At 36.5% G+C, this 16,807-nt stretch overlaps 1 protein-coding gene across 1 annotated transcript in view; it reads left to right on the plus strand.

Moving 5' to 3' along the window:
* UGGT1 (UDP-glucose glycoprotein glucosyltransferase 1) overlaps nt 1–16,807 on the plus strand; it is a 115,217-nt gene that overhangs the window by 54,471 nt on the left and 43,939 nt on the right. The window contains exons 19-26 of the mRNA XM_032412794.1: nt 5,712–5,832; nt 8,207–8,305; nt 9,205–9,228; nt 9,741–9,835; nt 11,981–12,187; nt 12,942–13,073; nt 13,868–13,998; nt 15,915–16,010. Of these exons, the coding sequence (XP_032268685.1) occupies nt 5,712–5,832; nt 8,207–8,305; nt 9,205–9,228; nt 9,741–9,835; nt 11,981–12,187; nt 12,942–13,073; nt 13,868–13,998; nt 15,915–16,010 (905 nt within the window). The remainder of the gene's footprint in view (nt 1–5,711; nt 5,833–8,206; nt 8,306–9,204; nt 9,229–9,740; nt 9,836–11,980; nt 12,188–12,941; nt 13,074–13,867; nt 13,999–15,914; nt 16,011–16,807) is intronic.

Here is a 16,807-nt window from a genome sequence, read left to right on the forward strand (position 1 = left end):
TTTTTTTTTTTAAAGATTTTATTTATTTATTCATGAGAGACAGAGAGAGAGAGAGAGAGGCAGAGGGAGAAGCAGGCTTCCAAGGAGCAGAGAGCCCGATGCAGGACTCGATCCCAGGACCCTGGGATCATGACCTGAGCCGAAGGCAGATGCTTAACCATCTGAGCCACCCAGGCGCCCCTCAAATACTCTTTCTATGTCTATAGAGATGATCATGTGGTTTTTGTCCTTTATCTGTTAATATTATGTGATTTTTATGTATTGTTTATATAATTGTTACATTTTTTATATCAATTAATTTCACTAGTATCCCAAATCTTTGCTCTTATATAGCTTTATTTATTCCCCATGTTATGTTGTTATGGTCATACAAATTACATCTTTCTATATTATATGCCCATCAGCACCAATTTATAAGTGTTGCCTTTTATAGTTGTCTCATAAGTGAAATAGAAAAAGAGTTACAAACAGAAATATATTCAGACCCTTTTTATATTTACCTATATAGTTACTTTTACTTGTGCTCTTAATTATTTTGTGGGGATTCAGGTTAGTGTCTTGTGTCCTTTCATTTTAACCTGAGGAAATCTTAGTGTTTATTTTGGGTTAGATCTGCCAGTGAAAAATTCTCTCTTTTTGTTTTTCTGGGAATGTGTTCATTTATCCTGCACTTTTGAGTGATAGTTTGCTTGGATATGGAATTCTTGGTTGATTATCTTTTCCTTTTAGCAGTTTGAATAGGTCATTCAATTGCCATTTGATCTCTATGGGTTCTCTTGAGAAAATAGCTGTTAATCTTATTGAGGATCCAGTCTGTGTTAGGAATCTCTTCTTGTTCCTGTTTTCAGTGTCCTTTATTTGTGTTTCATTTTGGACATTTCATCAATTTGTCTAGGTGTGGAACTGTGAGTTATCCTACATGGAGTACATTACATTTCTTAAATATCAAAATTAGGGGCTTTCCTTCCAGTCATTATTTCTAATAATCTTTCTGCCTGTAATGACTTCTTACACCAAACTACTCAGAATTAGGCCAAATGTGACAGTTTAAGGACACAATTTCCTACAAGGTTGCCCTCACTTCAGACACCAGCCACAAGTTTGGGGGTCCCCAAGTCACTGTCACTTAGTATGAACTGGCTAAAAATGCAGGGGCACTTAATACCCTTCTCAGTTTTGGTAATTTGCTAGAATAGCTTACAGAGTTCAGGATAGTTCTATGCTTATAATTTGTGTTATGATAATAAAATAATGCAAATGTGAACCAGCCAAATGGTGAGGGCAAGGTTTGGGAAGGTTCCAAACATAAAGATTCTATTATCTTTCCCCCATGAAGTAAGGATACATTGCCCTTCCTGCTCATTGGTGTGTGATAGCACATGGGATATTGCCAACCAAGGAAGCTCAGCCAAGTTTTGGTGTCAAGAATTTTTATTGGGGCTTCGTGTGTAGCTGTGATTGATAGAATCATTGGCTACCTGATTACCACTATCTCCAGAACATTTTTATCATCTCATACAGCAACTCTTTACCCACTAAACAGTAACACTTCATTGCTGGCCCTCATCAGCCACTGGTAACCACTCTTCTCCTTTTTGTGTTTATGAATTTGCCTATTCTAGGTGGCATCATAGAGTAGTTGTCATTTTTGTGTCTTGCTTATTTTAAGGTTCATATGTGTTGTAGCATGTATCACAATTTTCCTTCAATTAAAATTGAATTATATGTATATGCCACATTTATCCATTCATGTGTTGGATATTTGGGTTATTTCCACCTTTTGGTTATTGTGAATAATGCTGCTGTGAACATTAGTGTACAGATATCTGTTCAAGTCTTTGCTTTCACTTCTTTTGGATACATATCTAGTGGAATTGCTGGATTGTATGGTAATTCTGTCTTGAACATTTTGAGGAACTACCAGATTATTTTTTAAAGCAGCCATACCATTTTACATTCCTACCACCAAATATACAAAAATTTTATTTCTCCACATCCTCATTAATAGTTGTTTAGTTTCTATTATTTTGATGATGACCATTCTAGATAGTGTGAAGTGGTATCCTATTGTGTTTTTTTTATTTTTATTTTTTAATTAAAAAAATTTTTTTTAAAGGTTTTCGTTTATTTTTTGACAGAGAGAGAGACAGCGAGAGAGGGAACACAAGCAGGGGGAGTGGGAGAAGGAGAAGCAGGCTTCCTGTGGAGCAGGGAGCCCAATGCGGGCCTTGATCCCAAGACCCTGGGATCATGACCTGAGCTGAAGGCAGACGCTTAACGACTGAGCCACCCAGGCGCCCCTGGTTGTTTCATGGGGTACAGATCTGTGATTTATCAGTCTTATATAATACCCAGTGCTCATTACAACACATAACCTCCCAATGTCTATCACCCAGTTACTCCCTCCCCACACCTCCCTCCCCTCCAGCAACCCTCAATTTGTTTCCTATGATTAAGAGTCTCTTATGGTTTGTCTCCCTCTCTGGTTTCATCTTGTTTCATTTTTTCCTCTCTTCCCCTATGATCCTCTGTCTTGTTTCTTAAATTCCACGTATCAGTGAGATCATGTGGTAATTGTCTTTCTCTGATTGACTTATTTTGCTTAGCATAATACCCTCTAATTCCATCCACATTGTTGCAAATGGCAAGATTTCATTTTTTTTGATGGCTGCATACTATTCCATTGTGTGTGTGTGTGTGTGTGTGTGTGTGTGTGTGTGTGCCACTTTTATCCATTGTGGTTTTTTATTTGCGTTTCCTTGAGGACTAATGGGACTGAGCATCTTCATCTTTTCATGTACTTATTGGTCATTTGTTTATCTTCTTTGGAGAAATGTCTATTCAAGTCCTTTACTCCTTTTTGAATTAGGCTCTTTTGTTGTTGAAGTGTAGAGTTCCTTATGTGTTTTGGAAATTTATCCTTTATCAGATATGATTTGCAAATATTTTCTTCTGTTGGTTGTCTTTTTGCTTTTTTTGATAGTGTCCTTTGATGCACAGAAGTTTTGAATTTTGATGAAGTCCAACTTACCTGTTTTTTGTTGTTGTTGTTGACTGTAATTTTGGTATCATATCTGAGAAATCATTGTCAAATCCAATGTCATGAAGATTTTCCTCAATGTTTTCTTCCAAGAATTTTATAGTTGTAGCTCTTATATTTATGTCTTTGATCTATTTTGAGTTTTATGTGTGGTGTGAGTATGTAAGGGTCCCACTTCATTCTTTTGCATGTGGATATCCAGTTTTCCCAGCACCATTTGTTGAAAAGACCAAGAAAAATATTTTTAAAAACTACTTACCATGCTGATTGTTAATGCATTTATAAAAAAAAACAAACCAAAAACCCCCCCAAAAACAAAAAATCCCACCAACCCAAAGAACAAAACCCCAAAACAAAAAAAGTGTTGGCTAAATTCTTTTGTATGCTCCCTCATGAATAAGGTAGTTTTGTTAAGGAGTTTGTTCTTCATGAAGCTACTGGAATAAAATGTGAAAACAGTTTTTATTTGAATGAGTGTGGCTTATCTTCCAAAGTTAAGAGTAGTCTAGAAGAAATGATAATTATTTTCTTTGTTCAAGTGATATTAATGAAAAGATAAAAGGTAATTCAAACATTTTGGTTTTCTAGTATCCATTTAAAGCATTTCTTTTTCAACATTGTTGGATGTAAAAATCCAGAAGAGTTTTTGTTTTTCAGATACCTGTTGTGTGAAAGAATGATCATTTTCAAATAGTCCCCCTTTGAATGCTAGTTTTCCTCTGTTTCTACTTACATTGCCAGTGAGAAGTTTGGTTTGGTTTAGCTAAAGAAAATTTTATTTGAAATATTATGACAAAAGTCATATGTGCTCCTATACATATTTAGAAAATACTAAATTAGGAGAATATTAAAGTGTCTAAAGTAAAAATGAGAGTTCTTCCTTTCATCACAATCCCTAGAGAAATAGCCCTTTGTGCCCCCGTGTATATAGAAATAGATATTTACATATGTATTTTTTAGCTTACCTTTCTAATTGAATATATCTTTGCTTTGTGTTTCTGAGCATATAACTCTTTGTCAGTACTTTTGGATTGCTGCATAGTTTTTCTTTTTTCTAAGAATGAACAATAATTTTGGACATTGCTTGTAGAATTTCACTGTTATAAATAGTGCTGTAATGAATAGTCTTACATGTATATCTTTGTAACTTATTTATTTTTTTTTTGAGAAATACCAGTTATTGGAATTGGTCACAGGGTAATGTACATTTAAAATTTTGAACTAGAGTCACTATAAAAAGGTATGATATGCAGATGGTGTGAAATTCAAATGTGTTTAGAGGTATAAATGAAGAGAAACTTTCACCCATTCACTCCTGTTTCCCTGCCAGTCATCTTCTCTTTCTAGAAACAACCATTGTGTGTGTGTGTGTGTGTGTGTGTGTAGATGGGCTGCATTAAAAGGTATGTACATTTAAAATTTTGATAGATGTTGCCAAATTGCCCTCCCTGAGCTAGTTAGGCTTCTAAGTGGAAATCAATTCAGATTTATCATAGAGACCAAAGTTGTATACATGGGTGTACATCTATACTAAGTCATCTAGTAACTTTGTAGTCTTTTGAGTTGTATGGTTGGTTCATATGCTCATTATTAGTTTATAGTTTGAGAATTTGCATACAAGTTCTCTGTCTCTCAGGATAAGTAGCCACAGAAGATGCCTAATTGGAGTTTTTTAGACTTTACTGTGTATATTTGATTTACATCTATCTCTCCCTTGAAAATTGCTTTAAAATATGGTTTTATATGAAATATTTTGAGTGTGAAGAACTTGCAAGTTTCTATAGCCATTTACGCATGCCTTTGAGATCACCTTAATGAAGTACAAGTATTTCTATATATCTGAGAGGTATGAAAGGGAAGAAAAAATGAGAAATGATTTCTCCTCCCTGAAATATAATTGTGACTCTGGAAATGGAGCATTACTTTGATGCCTGAGATTGAAAAAAGCTTGGGGTGATTTTTGTTTTTTAAGATTTATTTATTTGAAAGAGAGAGTGTACGGGAGGGGAGAGGAGCAGAGGGAGAGAGAGTCTTAAGCAGACTCCGTGCTGAGCATGGAGCCTGACATGGGGCTCGATCTCACCACCCTGAGATCATGATCTGAGCCAAAACCAAGAGTCAGGCGCTTAACCAACTGTGCCACCCAGATGCTCCTTGGAGTGATTTTTATTATAAAATACATTAAGTGCTTGAGAGAAGGCATTTGGCTTTTTCCTTTAGAGAGAGGCTAACTATGAGCAGCTCTCAGGATGGATTTTTGGTTATGGTAACTTTTACCTAATTTGTAGAGCTTGCTTATTTCTGGGGAAGCACAGTAGTGTGTGGAGAGACCACATAAACTTGGCTTTGCATTTCATACTTGAATCTCCTTAGCTCTGTAACTTTGAGTAAGTTATTCTGTACCTCAGCTTCCATCGTTAAAACGGATCATCAATAACATCTGTCTCACGTTGTTGAAAGAGTTAAAGATAATATACATACATAACCTGTCAAGCTGTGCTTGGCAATGATAGGAACCTGTAACATGGAAACTTCTGTTTTTAAGTGTTATCAATACATAAGAAGCTATTGATTGTAAAGTTAATGACTTTTTACTTTTTAATAAATTATTATTGCTCTAATTTGTTTAACTCTTATCCTGCCCCCACCCTGTTAATTTTTTTTCTTGTAGGGTGAACTGTCCCATGATCAGGATGTGGTAGAGTATATCATGAATCAGCCAAATGTTGTTCCACGAATCAATTCTAGGATTTTGACATCTGAGCGAGAATACCTGGATTTAACAGCAACCAGTAAGAAGCATTTCAGAAACAACTTTGGGCTTTTTTTCATTTGTGTTTCAGAATCTTTGCATCTATTGGATTGCAGTGTTTAGAAGATAACCCAAGATTATGACACAATCTTGTTTTAATTCATTGCACCTTTAGTTCATAACATGAGTCTCTAAATTCACAAGAGTTTTCTCCAAAAAGAGAGAAATTCTTCATGTATAAATCCTTGTAAACTTAGAAAAATATCCATTGTCTTTTTTTTTTTTTTAGAGAGGGAGGTGGGGAAGGAGAAAATCTTTTTTTTTTTTTTAAGATTTATTTTTATTTTTATTTATTTGACAGAGAGAGAGAGTAAGAGCAGGAACACAAGCAGGGGGAGTGAGAGAGGGAGAAGCAGGCTTCTCGTGGAGCAGGGAGCCCGATGCAGGGGCCCAATCCCAGGACCCTGGGATCATGAGCCGAAGGCAGACGCTTAATGACTGAGCCACCCAGGGGCCCTGGAGAGAGAATCTTAAGCAGGCTCCACACCTGGTGCAGAACCTCCCAAAACCCTGAGATAATGACCTGAGCCGAAATCAAGAGTAGGACACTTAACTGACTGAACCACCCAGGCACCCCTCCATTGTCTTTTAAATGCCAGCGTTTTAGGCCTTAGGTGATGAGACTACATCTGTATTGTTGACTTTCTTACAGTCATAAAGCTGTTAAGCAGCTGTCTTTTCTTCATCCTTGTTCTGGAATCAGCTAGCAGTGATGTGGACAAACACCCTGGGTGGTTTTACTCTGAGAGGCTAGGAATGCCTATCTAAAAATAAACCTTCATTGAGATAAAGTGTACATGCCATAAAACTCAGTCTTTCACAATCTTATCTACAATTTTTAGTGTATTCTCAAAGTTGTCTAATCATCACTGTTTAATTGTAGAACATATATCATTCCCCCAAAAAGAAACCATGTACCCATTGGTAGCCACTCTCCATTTCCCCTTTTCCTATCCCCTCTGCAACTGCTGATCTAGTTTCTGTTTCTAAGGGAGTTTTCTACTGGGTATTTCATATAATTAGGAGCTTTCTGTGACTGGCTTCTTGTTCACTTAGCATAATGTTTTTAAGTTTTATCCATGTTGTAGCATGTCTCAGTACTTTTTTGCCTTTTTATGGCTTATTAATATTTTCTTGTATGGATAGTCCACACAGTCCACACTTGGCTTACCTAATCTTCAGTTGATGGGTGTTTACGTTGTTTTCACAAGAATACCTTTTCAGGTATAGTTTTGTGAAGCCCAGATGCCAATTTGTTCCTTATGCCTTTCCTTGCTGCTCTGAAGGCCATTTCAGCAAACAGCTGGAAATAAGGTGGAGCTGTGGTCACTTTGCGGAAGTCTCACTGGGCGAGAAAAGATAGGTGTAACAGAGAAGTACAAGCCACGGGCATTTGCTGTTGTGGTCGGGTGTGATGCACACAGAGCTCTAGGTGTGGTTGTTAGTTTATGGCACCTGTCTCTAATCTACTTGAAGCCGAATTCCCTTTCTTTTAGATAGAGGAAGATGTACATCTCTGCTTATATTTGAAAAAGGAAGTAGTCAGAAAGTGACATAAACTCTTTCTTCATAGTTAGGTTTTAGCTTTTTACCAGAAGTTTTAATAGAGCAAGTCAAGCAGTATTGGGAGTTTTTGTCCTAAATTTTTGTTGTTTCCATCATTTTATTTTATTTTATTCAGATTTTCTTTATTTATTTGACAGAGAGAGAGCACAAGCAGGCAGAGCAGAAGGCAGAGGGAGAGGGAGAAGCAGGCTCCCCACTGAGCAGGGAGCCCGTGAAGGCTTTAAGACTTTTGGTGCTTTCTCCCCTCCCCTACATGATGTCATGAGCTGTGTCTGTCTGTCTTACCATTTCTTTCCTTTTACTGGAATATTGACTTAAAGGATAGTAGGTCCTTGGTAAGGTCTGTTGAGTGAAAGGGTAGATGGGTGAGTGGGTGGACAGACATAGAGGGAGGGTTAGGTGAGCCACCTATGCTTGGAGGATGGTGAGAGAAGAGTGACATTTGTGTTAGAGTGCAAGAATGCATAAGATTGGGGAGATTCTTGGAGATAGAGGGTTCCTGATACAGGATGGAGACCATTTTGTAGGTAGGAAGAAATTACTGGGTAGTTTAGATCAAAGGAATGACTACATGAAACTGGGATTTTAACAAAAGTAACTCGAGGGGAAATGAATGGTAAGAGCATTGTCCGAGGGCAATAATTGTTCAATAAACCTGAAACAATAGATTTCACTCATGTATTTTTATAAATCTTGTATTATGGACAAATCAGATTATCAGTTGAATATTAACATTAGATTGAATTTAGGCACGTTAATTATAAATCTATTTCAACTTTCTCTTCCAGATAACTTTTTTGTGGATGACTATGCTAGATTTACTGTTCTGGATTCCCAAGGCAAGACTGCTGCTATAGCCAATAGTATGAACTATCTGACCAAGAAAGGTAATCCATTTTAGGCTTATCTTGGATTCAGCATTTTTTTTTCTTTTTTTTTAGTATTTGTAGAAATAATTAAATCTTCAGTGTCTGCTAGAAAGAGATTTCCTCATTTCTTTTATTAATTATTTTTTAGTATTTGTAGAAATAATTCAATCTTCAGGGTCTACTAGAAAGAGATATCATCATTTCTTTTTTTAATTATTTCTTATAATGATTTGAACCCAGAAAATACCTGTTTAAAATTCAATTCTTTATGAAGTGGAGTTTTTGAAACTCCAAAAAGTGGAGTTTTTGAAAATTCAAATGTTGTTATATTAGATATTATTTATTAGCTATTAAGGTGAAATGAAATATTTTTTCATGATTCAAAATGTGGAAACATTTATGATGTAAACATGGGTTAATGGATTGAAAATTGGTTTGACTTGCCTCTTTAGTGACAACACTGAGTTAAATTTTTTAGGGTTTATAAGATTAACTTGGTTCTAGGAATCCTTGTGCACATTTTAAAACTGATTTTTAATATGGAGTCAGTTATTTAGGCTAATATTGTGTGAAATGATATTTTAAGGACAGACAGATCCTTTCCCCCTCTGGCCATACTTACTATCCTTTCAAAGCACTGACTGTCATTTAAGGCAGCTATTTTTATCCATGCTGTAGCCTTGTCCTAGGGAGAATTTCTGGCTTCCCAGATCTATGTAAATAAAAGCAATTGCTCCATTTGGTTCCTCAAAGAAATTGGTTCCGAGGGGCCCTGGAACAGTGCTATACAGGTAAGGGGACTACAGAGCAGAGAGAAGATTGATCATATTAGGCATTATTTAAAATTTTGACTCTTAAGGTAGGCATCAGTTATAGCAATGACATTTTCTTCTACTTTTTCCTTTACCTCTGTCTAGGAATGTCCTCCAAGGAAATCTATGGTAATTTTAAACTTCAGAATGTTCGGGTTCTTTTCTTAATTATCTTATGTGGTTCCAGGCAATGTTGTGATTCAGAATTTATTGACACTTAATTGTGACATTTCTGGAACCTGTGGGTAACAGTAGATAATTTGTCAAATGCAGATAAAATTTGTATAAATTGTATAAATGTGAAGAATTCTATTTCAGAAAGTTACAAATTAATATGATTAAAGACTGTGATATGTTACCCACATGTTCAAAGGCTCTTTTTCATTGTATATGCTAACAGTTGCCTGAGCCATAGAATTAATAAATGCATGTTCCTAGTTTGTAATTAAGCCACATGGAAGGTTACTCTGCTTTCATTCTAGTATAGAAGTTTCACTACTTTTGCTTTGTATCTTTATTAAACTTGTCATTTTCTTATTTTTTGCATGGTTTTCAGAAATTATTTGGCTTAGTAACAATATTGAAACATAGAATGTGCTTTCTTCCCTCCGACTCAGTGTGTTGTTTTTGTTTTTCTACAGATGATTCTTTCATTAGGCCTGTAACTTTTTGGATTGTTGGGGATTTTGATAGCCCTTCTGGAAGACAGTTACTGTATGATGCTATTAAACATCAGGCAAGTATCTGCACCTCCATTCTGTGTGCTGATGTTACTGTTCTGGGTGGGAAGCGGGAGTCCTGCTTTTTTAGTACTTGAGGGAAAGGACCATTGTTTCTTCGAAGGTCTGCCCACTAGTGAGAAAAGAGGGGAGCCTGCAGTGTTCTGACTTTATTTAAGAGTATAGATTCTTATAGAGAAAAAAAATAATGAGATCCTTATCATAGACAAGTTTTTATTGTGTGACTGTTCATGTTTTGCTGCAGAGATGCTGTGAAGATCATGCTGTATATTGCATGGGGGAGGCAGGGCCTTTTCATTGAAGGAGATCTAGATGTGGGGGAAATACCATGCAGACACCTTAGTCCTCATATAATAGAAGCAGATCTAGGCACACAGAGGGATGCACATATAGATGGTCTGAAATACACATAGCACATAAATTGTAGAACTTGAGTGAATGGCAGTGGTGAATGGTTGGGAAGAAATGGACTCCTCTAGAGAGTGTTATTGTCAGAGAATGAGCTGTTACAATTCCTTTTCCTGAGCAGTTTCAGATTGAGTCTTCATCCACATTTCATACCCTTCCCATGTCCCCTTGCCACCCTGTGTCCCGAGGAGGCTTATTGAAGTACTAAAATATCAAAAGGTGATTTCAACTTCACTAACATGCTAAGTGCCTTTATTGTCTAAAGGAGTAGACCAGATGGTGTGGTCAATTCAGAGTTAAATCAGGATGAAGGAAAGTAGATACATAGATAAGATTCTAACTCAAATTTATAAATGCTTGAGTGGTGGTAGAGTGGGAGAACAAGAAGGGAGAATTGAAAAATTTTTTTCTCGATTTATTTTAGAGGGAGGGGCAGGGAGAGGTTGAGAGAATCTCAAGCAGACTCCATGCTGAAAGCGGAGCCCTATGTGTGGCTTGATTTCACAAGCCTGAGATCATGACCTGAGCTGAAACCAAGAGTCGAATGCTTAACCTACTGCACTACCCAAGTGCCCTGAGAATTAAAAAAAAAAAAAAGAAGTAAAATATAGAATCAAAAGAAGTGCACAAATCATAGGATACATGGTGTCACAAAGGGAACACCCAGGTGACCACACCCAGGTCAAGAAATACAGAATTATCAAATTCCGGAAAGCCCTCTCCTGCTTGTGTCTCCATCACCCCCCTTCACATATTTATGTTTGCCTTCTTTACTCAACATTTTTGAGATTTATCCATGATATTACAAGTAGCGGTAGTTAGTTCTTTTTCATTGTGCTGTATTGTATTATATGGCTATACCACAAAATTATAAAACTTTGTTTAATCTTTTTGATGGACTGTGGCGTTTTTTTCTAGTTAGGGGCTATTCTGAAGGATGCTGCTATCACTATTCTTGTATGCATCCTTTGATACACATTAATATGAATTTTTGTTGCTTATGTTCATGACACAAGGTTTTATGGGCCCCAGATAACTTTTCCAACATGGATTCTTATCTTTTTACTCAGGGAGAGATTAATTTTTTTTAAAGAATTTATTTATTTATTTATGTATTAATTTATGAGAGAGATAGAGAGAGAGAGAGCACGCACAAGCAGGGGGAGTAGCAGGCAGAGAGAGAAGCAGGCTCCCTGCTGAGCAAGGAGCCTGATGTGGGACTTGATCCCAGGACCCTGGGATCATGACCTGAGCCAAAGGCAGACGCTTAACTGACTGAGCCACCCAGGTGTCCCAGGGAGAGGTTAATTTTTTGCAAGGCATCTGGAAAGGCCATGTGAACAAAGAAGTATTTGAATAGAAGCCTGAAGATTGGTTGGGACTGAGGGGAGGAAAGATGGGATGGACTTGGGGTTTTGTATGCGAACATGAAGCATGGAGTGTGTTAGAATAATACAAAATGTGTTGGGAAATACAGGACTCTGATGGTCTGTAATGGAGCTATATATACAGGGATGGTAAGAAATGAAGTTGGAAAGGTAGACTGGGGACCAGTTCATGTAGGGGTTTGAAAGCCTGGCTATAGCATTTTAATTTTATTCTGTATACAGAAGAGGACTGAAGACCTTGAAGAGAGGTTGTATTTGCTACTTAATGGAATATGATGATATTAATGCCACTTTTTAAGTTCAAAACATCTACCATATAACTCTTATTTCCCATTTTGTAAATAGAAATCCAGTAACAATGTTAGAATAAGCATGATCAATAATCCCAGTGAAGATATAAGTTATAAGAACACTCAGATCTCCAGAGCAATCTGGGCAGCTCTCCAAACACAGACCTCCAACTCTGCTAAGAATTTCATCACAAAAATGGCCAAGGAGGAGACCGCAGAGGCCCTGGCTGCAGGAGCTGACATTGGGGGGTTCTCTGTCGGGGTAAGTCTCTGTGTGTTGCAGGGGGTTACTTTCCACAGAAGTTCATTCCCATGGTCTGATGTGTCTTGTTCATGATTGGGATTTGTGATTTTAGTACTGAGTTTCAGAGGATTTTCTTAGTTTGGAAGAATCTTTCTAAGATATAACAATCCTGCCACATTCCCCTTACCACTTTTAATACCTTTAAATAAAGTTTTAAGATATGACTCATATAAATTCATGTTTTAAGCACAAAGCCATTTGTTTTGTATAGTTTTTAAAAGACAGGCAATATTTGATTTGTTATAGAGCAAAAAACTGTGATTGAAGTTTCTTATGAGTTAGAGGCTTATGTGTTCTTAATGTGTTCTGATATAAGCCCCCACATGTATTCATTATATAAGTTACTACCTTTTGGACTATTTTGTAGATTTAAAATTCTTATAAAATGATGAGTATACTTGATATTTCCGTTAGAAAAAAGGCCCTTGAAATTAGCAAGATTTTAAAATGCAGAATAAAGGTATAATGAAGAATAATTTGCCAGTGGTGCAACCACATAAAAGAATAGGAGCAGGAAATAAGCATTACTTGATAAGTGGGAGGGTGGGAGAAAATGGGAGGAGTGGAGAATTAAGACATCATAATGTTAATTCTTAAAATTAGCTCTGACTTTCCATTAAAAGAGCATTTTATGATTTATTCATTATGATTATTCATTTTTATGGCTTGCTTAATAACAATTACTTTTCCTTAATAACAATTACTTTCCTAGGGCATGGATTTCAGTCTTTTTAAAGAGGTCTTTGAGTCTTCCAAAATGGATTTCATTTTGTCTCATGCCATGTACTGCAGGGATGTTCTGAAGCTGAAGAAGGGACAGAGGGCAGTGATCAGCAATGGAAGGGTGAGGATTTTGTCCTGAGACAAACTTGACCTCAAATTAGATGAGTGAACAGGGTTGGCAGTGTTGTCCAAAGCTAGTAAACTCTTCAAACAGAGCCACTCTTTCAAAGGGGATTGGGGCTTATGCAGTGCTGATGATAATTTCTGCACCCTTATTTCAAAGGAGGTTTGCTTTTCACAAGCATCCTTGTGTAAAATCTTCCTGCTGTATAATTATGTCCTGCCACATGTACGGTGGCAGTGAGAGTGTGATGTCTCTCAGAGAATAAGTTGATAAGGCTTTGATACACGAAGTATTCATACCCTGTGGGGACTGTGTTCATAGTTGTGTAGTCTCTGTCAACTTCATTGGCGCAGGGTTAGACTATTTCATACATATATGCAGCCAGGGACATGAGACTGGGGGGGATATACCAAACTTTAATCTCTTAGCACTGAGGGTGAAATCTCTGCTGTCTGTCATTCACTACACTGCATCTCTGGTTTGGCTCTGTTTTTTTTATATTCAGCGAGAATTAATGAAACTATGTGACTATTTTGTTTTACTTCAGAGTTGCTTACTATGAAAATATTGTGAAGTATACAGGTCTACCCTCTGTAGTTGAGGAATTGATAAGTAAATAAATAATTGGATGAGTTGATTTGGGTTCTGTTTTTACCTTTTTCATTGATTTTATTCAATGTATACGTGTCTTGGGTCTTTAAAGTGATTAAGTTTGTAAGATAGCCTGAGGACAGCAGAGGGCTTCTTTCCAGCTGTGATTCTATAACTGACCACCCTGTTCTTCTTCACAGATCATTGGGCCACTGGAGGACAGTGAACTCTTTAATCAGGACGATTTCCACCTCCTAGAAAATATCATCTTAAAAACTTCAGGACAGAAAATCAAATCCCATATTCAACAGCTTCGGGTAGAAGAAGATGTGTAAGTTTTCCCATGGAAGAAATTAATTTGTGCATGTCATAGGTACTGTGTTAGTTGAACTTTCCTCATGCTACCTATTTCATGGTGTTTTATTTCCAGTTTGAACATATAATGCTTTTCAGTTCAGGTGTTTATTTTTGCTTCTGTTGAAACAAGTTAATTTATTTAAAGAACTGAATTAGGTCTTTCCATTTTATTTTTTTGGTTGTGGAAAATTTCAAACATATGCAAAAATAGAGGGGTGAGTTTTTGTTTTTGTTATCTTGGGATACTCTTGTAAAGAGATACTTTCCCTTATCTGTTTTATTTTGTCCATGAAAGGAAAGTCAGGTTAAATGCTTCTTTTCCTTTATTTACTAGTATAGAATAATGAGTTGTTTCTCCTGCAACCTCCAAAGGTGATGATTTGGTTATTGTTGGTTTTTAATTTTTATTTTAATTCTTTCAGTGTTATTATTAGCTAATGTATTTTTTTTTCAAGATTTTATTCATTTATTTGACAGAGAGAGAGCGAGAGAGCAAGTGCACAAGCAGGGGGAGCAGCAGAGGGAGAGGGAGAAGCAGGCTCTCCACTGAGCAGGGACCCTGGGATCACGACCTGAGCTGAAGGCAGACGCTTAACTGACTGAGCCACCCAAGCGCCCCTAACTAATGTATTTTAATGAGTTATTTCCCAGTGGAAGAAAATGAATTATTTAATTGGTCCATGTACCTGCTATATAACTAGAGCCCATAAGTCATATACACATGGTTTTATATCAAATGAATATAGTTGAAAGGTGTATTTTTATGTTTAATTTTTTGAGGAACCATCATATGTTTTTCCACAGAGATCATACCATTTTATTTCCCATCGGTAATGCATAAGGGTTCCAATTTTGCCACATCTTTTTCAGTACTTGTTATTTTCTGGTGGTGGTTTTTTTTGTTTTTATTTTTTATTTTTTGTTTGTGTTTTTTTGGTAATAACCCACCCTAATGGGTGTGAAGTTGTATTTCTTTGTGGTTTGATTTGCACTTCCCTAATGATTAGTGATGTTGATAGCTCTTTACGTGCTAATTAGTCATCTGTATATCTTTGGGAAAATATCTTCCCAGTGCTTTGCACATTTTTTTTTTTTTTAAGTAATCACTTCACCCAGAGTGGGGCTGGAACTCACAACCCCGAGATCAAGAGTCGCACGCTCCACCGACTGAGCCAGCCAGGTGCCCCTACTTTGCACATTTTTAATTGTTTTTTTATTATTGAGCTATAGGAGTTCCATGTAAATATGTAAATACTCTGGGTATCAATCTCTTATAGATAGATGATATGCAAATATTTTCTTTCATTCCATGGGTTGCATTTTCATTCTTTTGATAGTGTTCTTTGGTGAATAAGTTGGAAGATATAAAATTTAAAAGTTCTTATGGTTTTTCTCTTCATCTCTTTCATATACCCTCATGCTGCAGAGTTTAAGATTCATGTCTTAGTGATGTATTGACCTTGATAGCTGCCAGAGTAGTTCCTTTGCCAAGTCTTGTGTGATAGAGGAAGGAATCTTTTTTCATCTCAACCAATAACGAGGCTACAGATAAAGAGGTTTCCTCCTACCTCAGTGGCTTTTTAGTGATGCCCTTTGTTCTGGCCTATGAAACACTTCCCTGATGCAGGTCAGGAGGTATTCCCATGACTTGAAGCCATCATATCATGGGCATAGGCTTGGTGTGGTGTGCCCTTGGATCACCCCCCGCTTTGTGGAGTCTTTGTGGACTATATAATTGCCAGTTTTTCTCTTGCCATTTGGTATAAAGTTCATATGTTCTCCAAACCATCTTGTTGGCATTCAGTACTTAGGCTGATTATATTATGTTCAGCAATAATTGGAAAAACCTTCAGTTAAAGATGCTAAATTTTCACCAACCATGTCTTTCAGGGCAAGTGACTTGGTAATGAAGGTGGATGCTCTCCTGTCAGCTCAACCAAAAGGAGATGCAAGAATCGAGTACCAGTTTTTTGAAGACAGACATAGGTACAGAATTAATACTGAATTTATGCATATTCTTGAATAAAATCTTAAGGTTGCCTTTACCTCATATGAAGTGTGTACATAAGTTCTTATTGGAATGGAAAATTTGTCCAGTGTACAGTTTTCATATATACTCATTTTCATATGCCAAATTCATATACAGATCTCAGTTGCATAAAAGTTGACATTTATTTCTAAATAAATCTGAAATAGTTCTGACTGTACCCTTTTAGAAAACAGAAAGCATTTAATGAAACAGTTGTAGTTTTCTCATACTCAAAAATAAACAGGTTGTTAGAGCACTTGTAGTGTTCATCTTTTATTGAAAACGGTTTTGTTTTCAATAAAAAAAAATAAGTTTAGCATTATGAAAAAGTCCTTGCCTTTTGGTTTTGAGTTTTTTATTTCAAAAGTTTCAAAGCTAAAGAATAGTTGAAAGATTATTACAATGAATACCCAGATATCTTTAACCTGGCTTCACCAGTTGTTAACATTATGCCACATTTATCTGTCATCTATGTGTGGGTTTGTGCATGTGTTATGTATGTATAGTACATATAATGTATATTTATGTTTGTGTACAAACTTATATGTACTTACATTTTTTCTGAACTGTTTGAAGGTCCATTGCAGACATCATTACACATCGTGCCTGAATTCCTCAGCATGTATCTCCTGAGCACTAGGAGTGTCTCCACTGTTGGCATACCTCAGAGATTTAACCTTGATACAGTGACATTTAGTAGTACACAGTCCATATTCACATTTCTCCAAGGCCCCAGTAATGACCTTTGAAAACT

This window comes from Phoca vitulina, unplaced genomic scaffold (genome assembly GCF_004348235.1).
Source record: "Phoca vitulina isolate PV1807 unplaced genomic scaffold, GSC_HSeal_1.0 scaffold1, whole genome shotgun sequence".
In the NCBI taxonomy this organism is placed as follows: domain Eukaryota; kingdom Metazoa; phylum Chordata; class Mammalia; order Carnivora; family Phocidae; genus Phoca; species Phoca vitulina.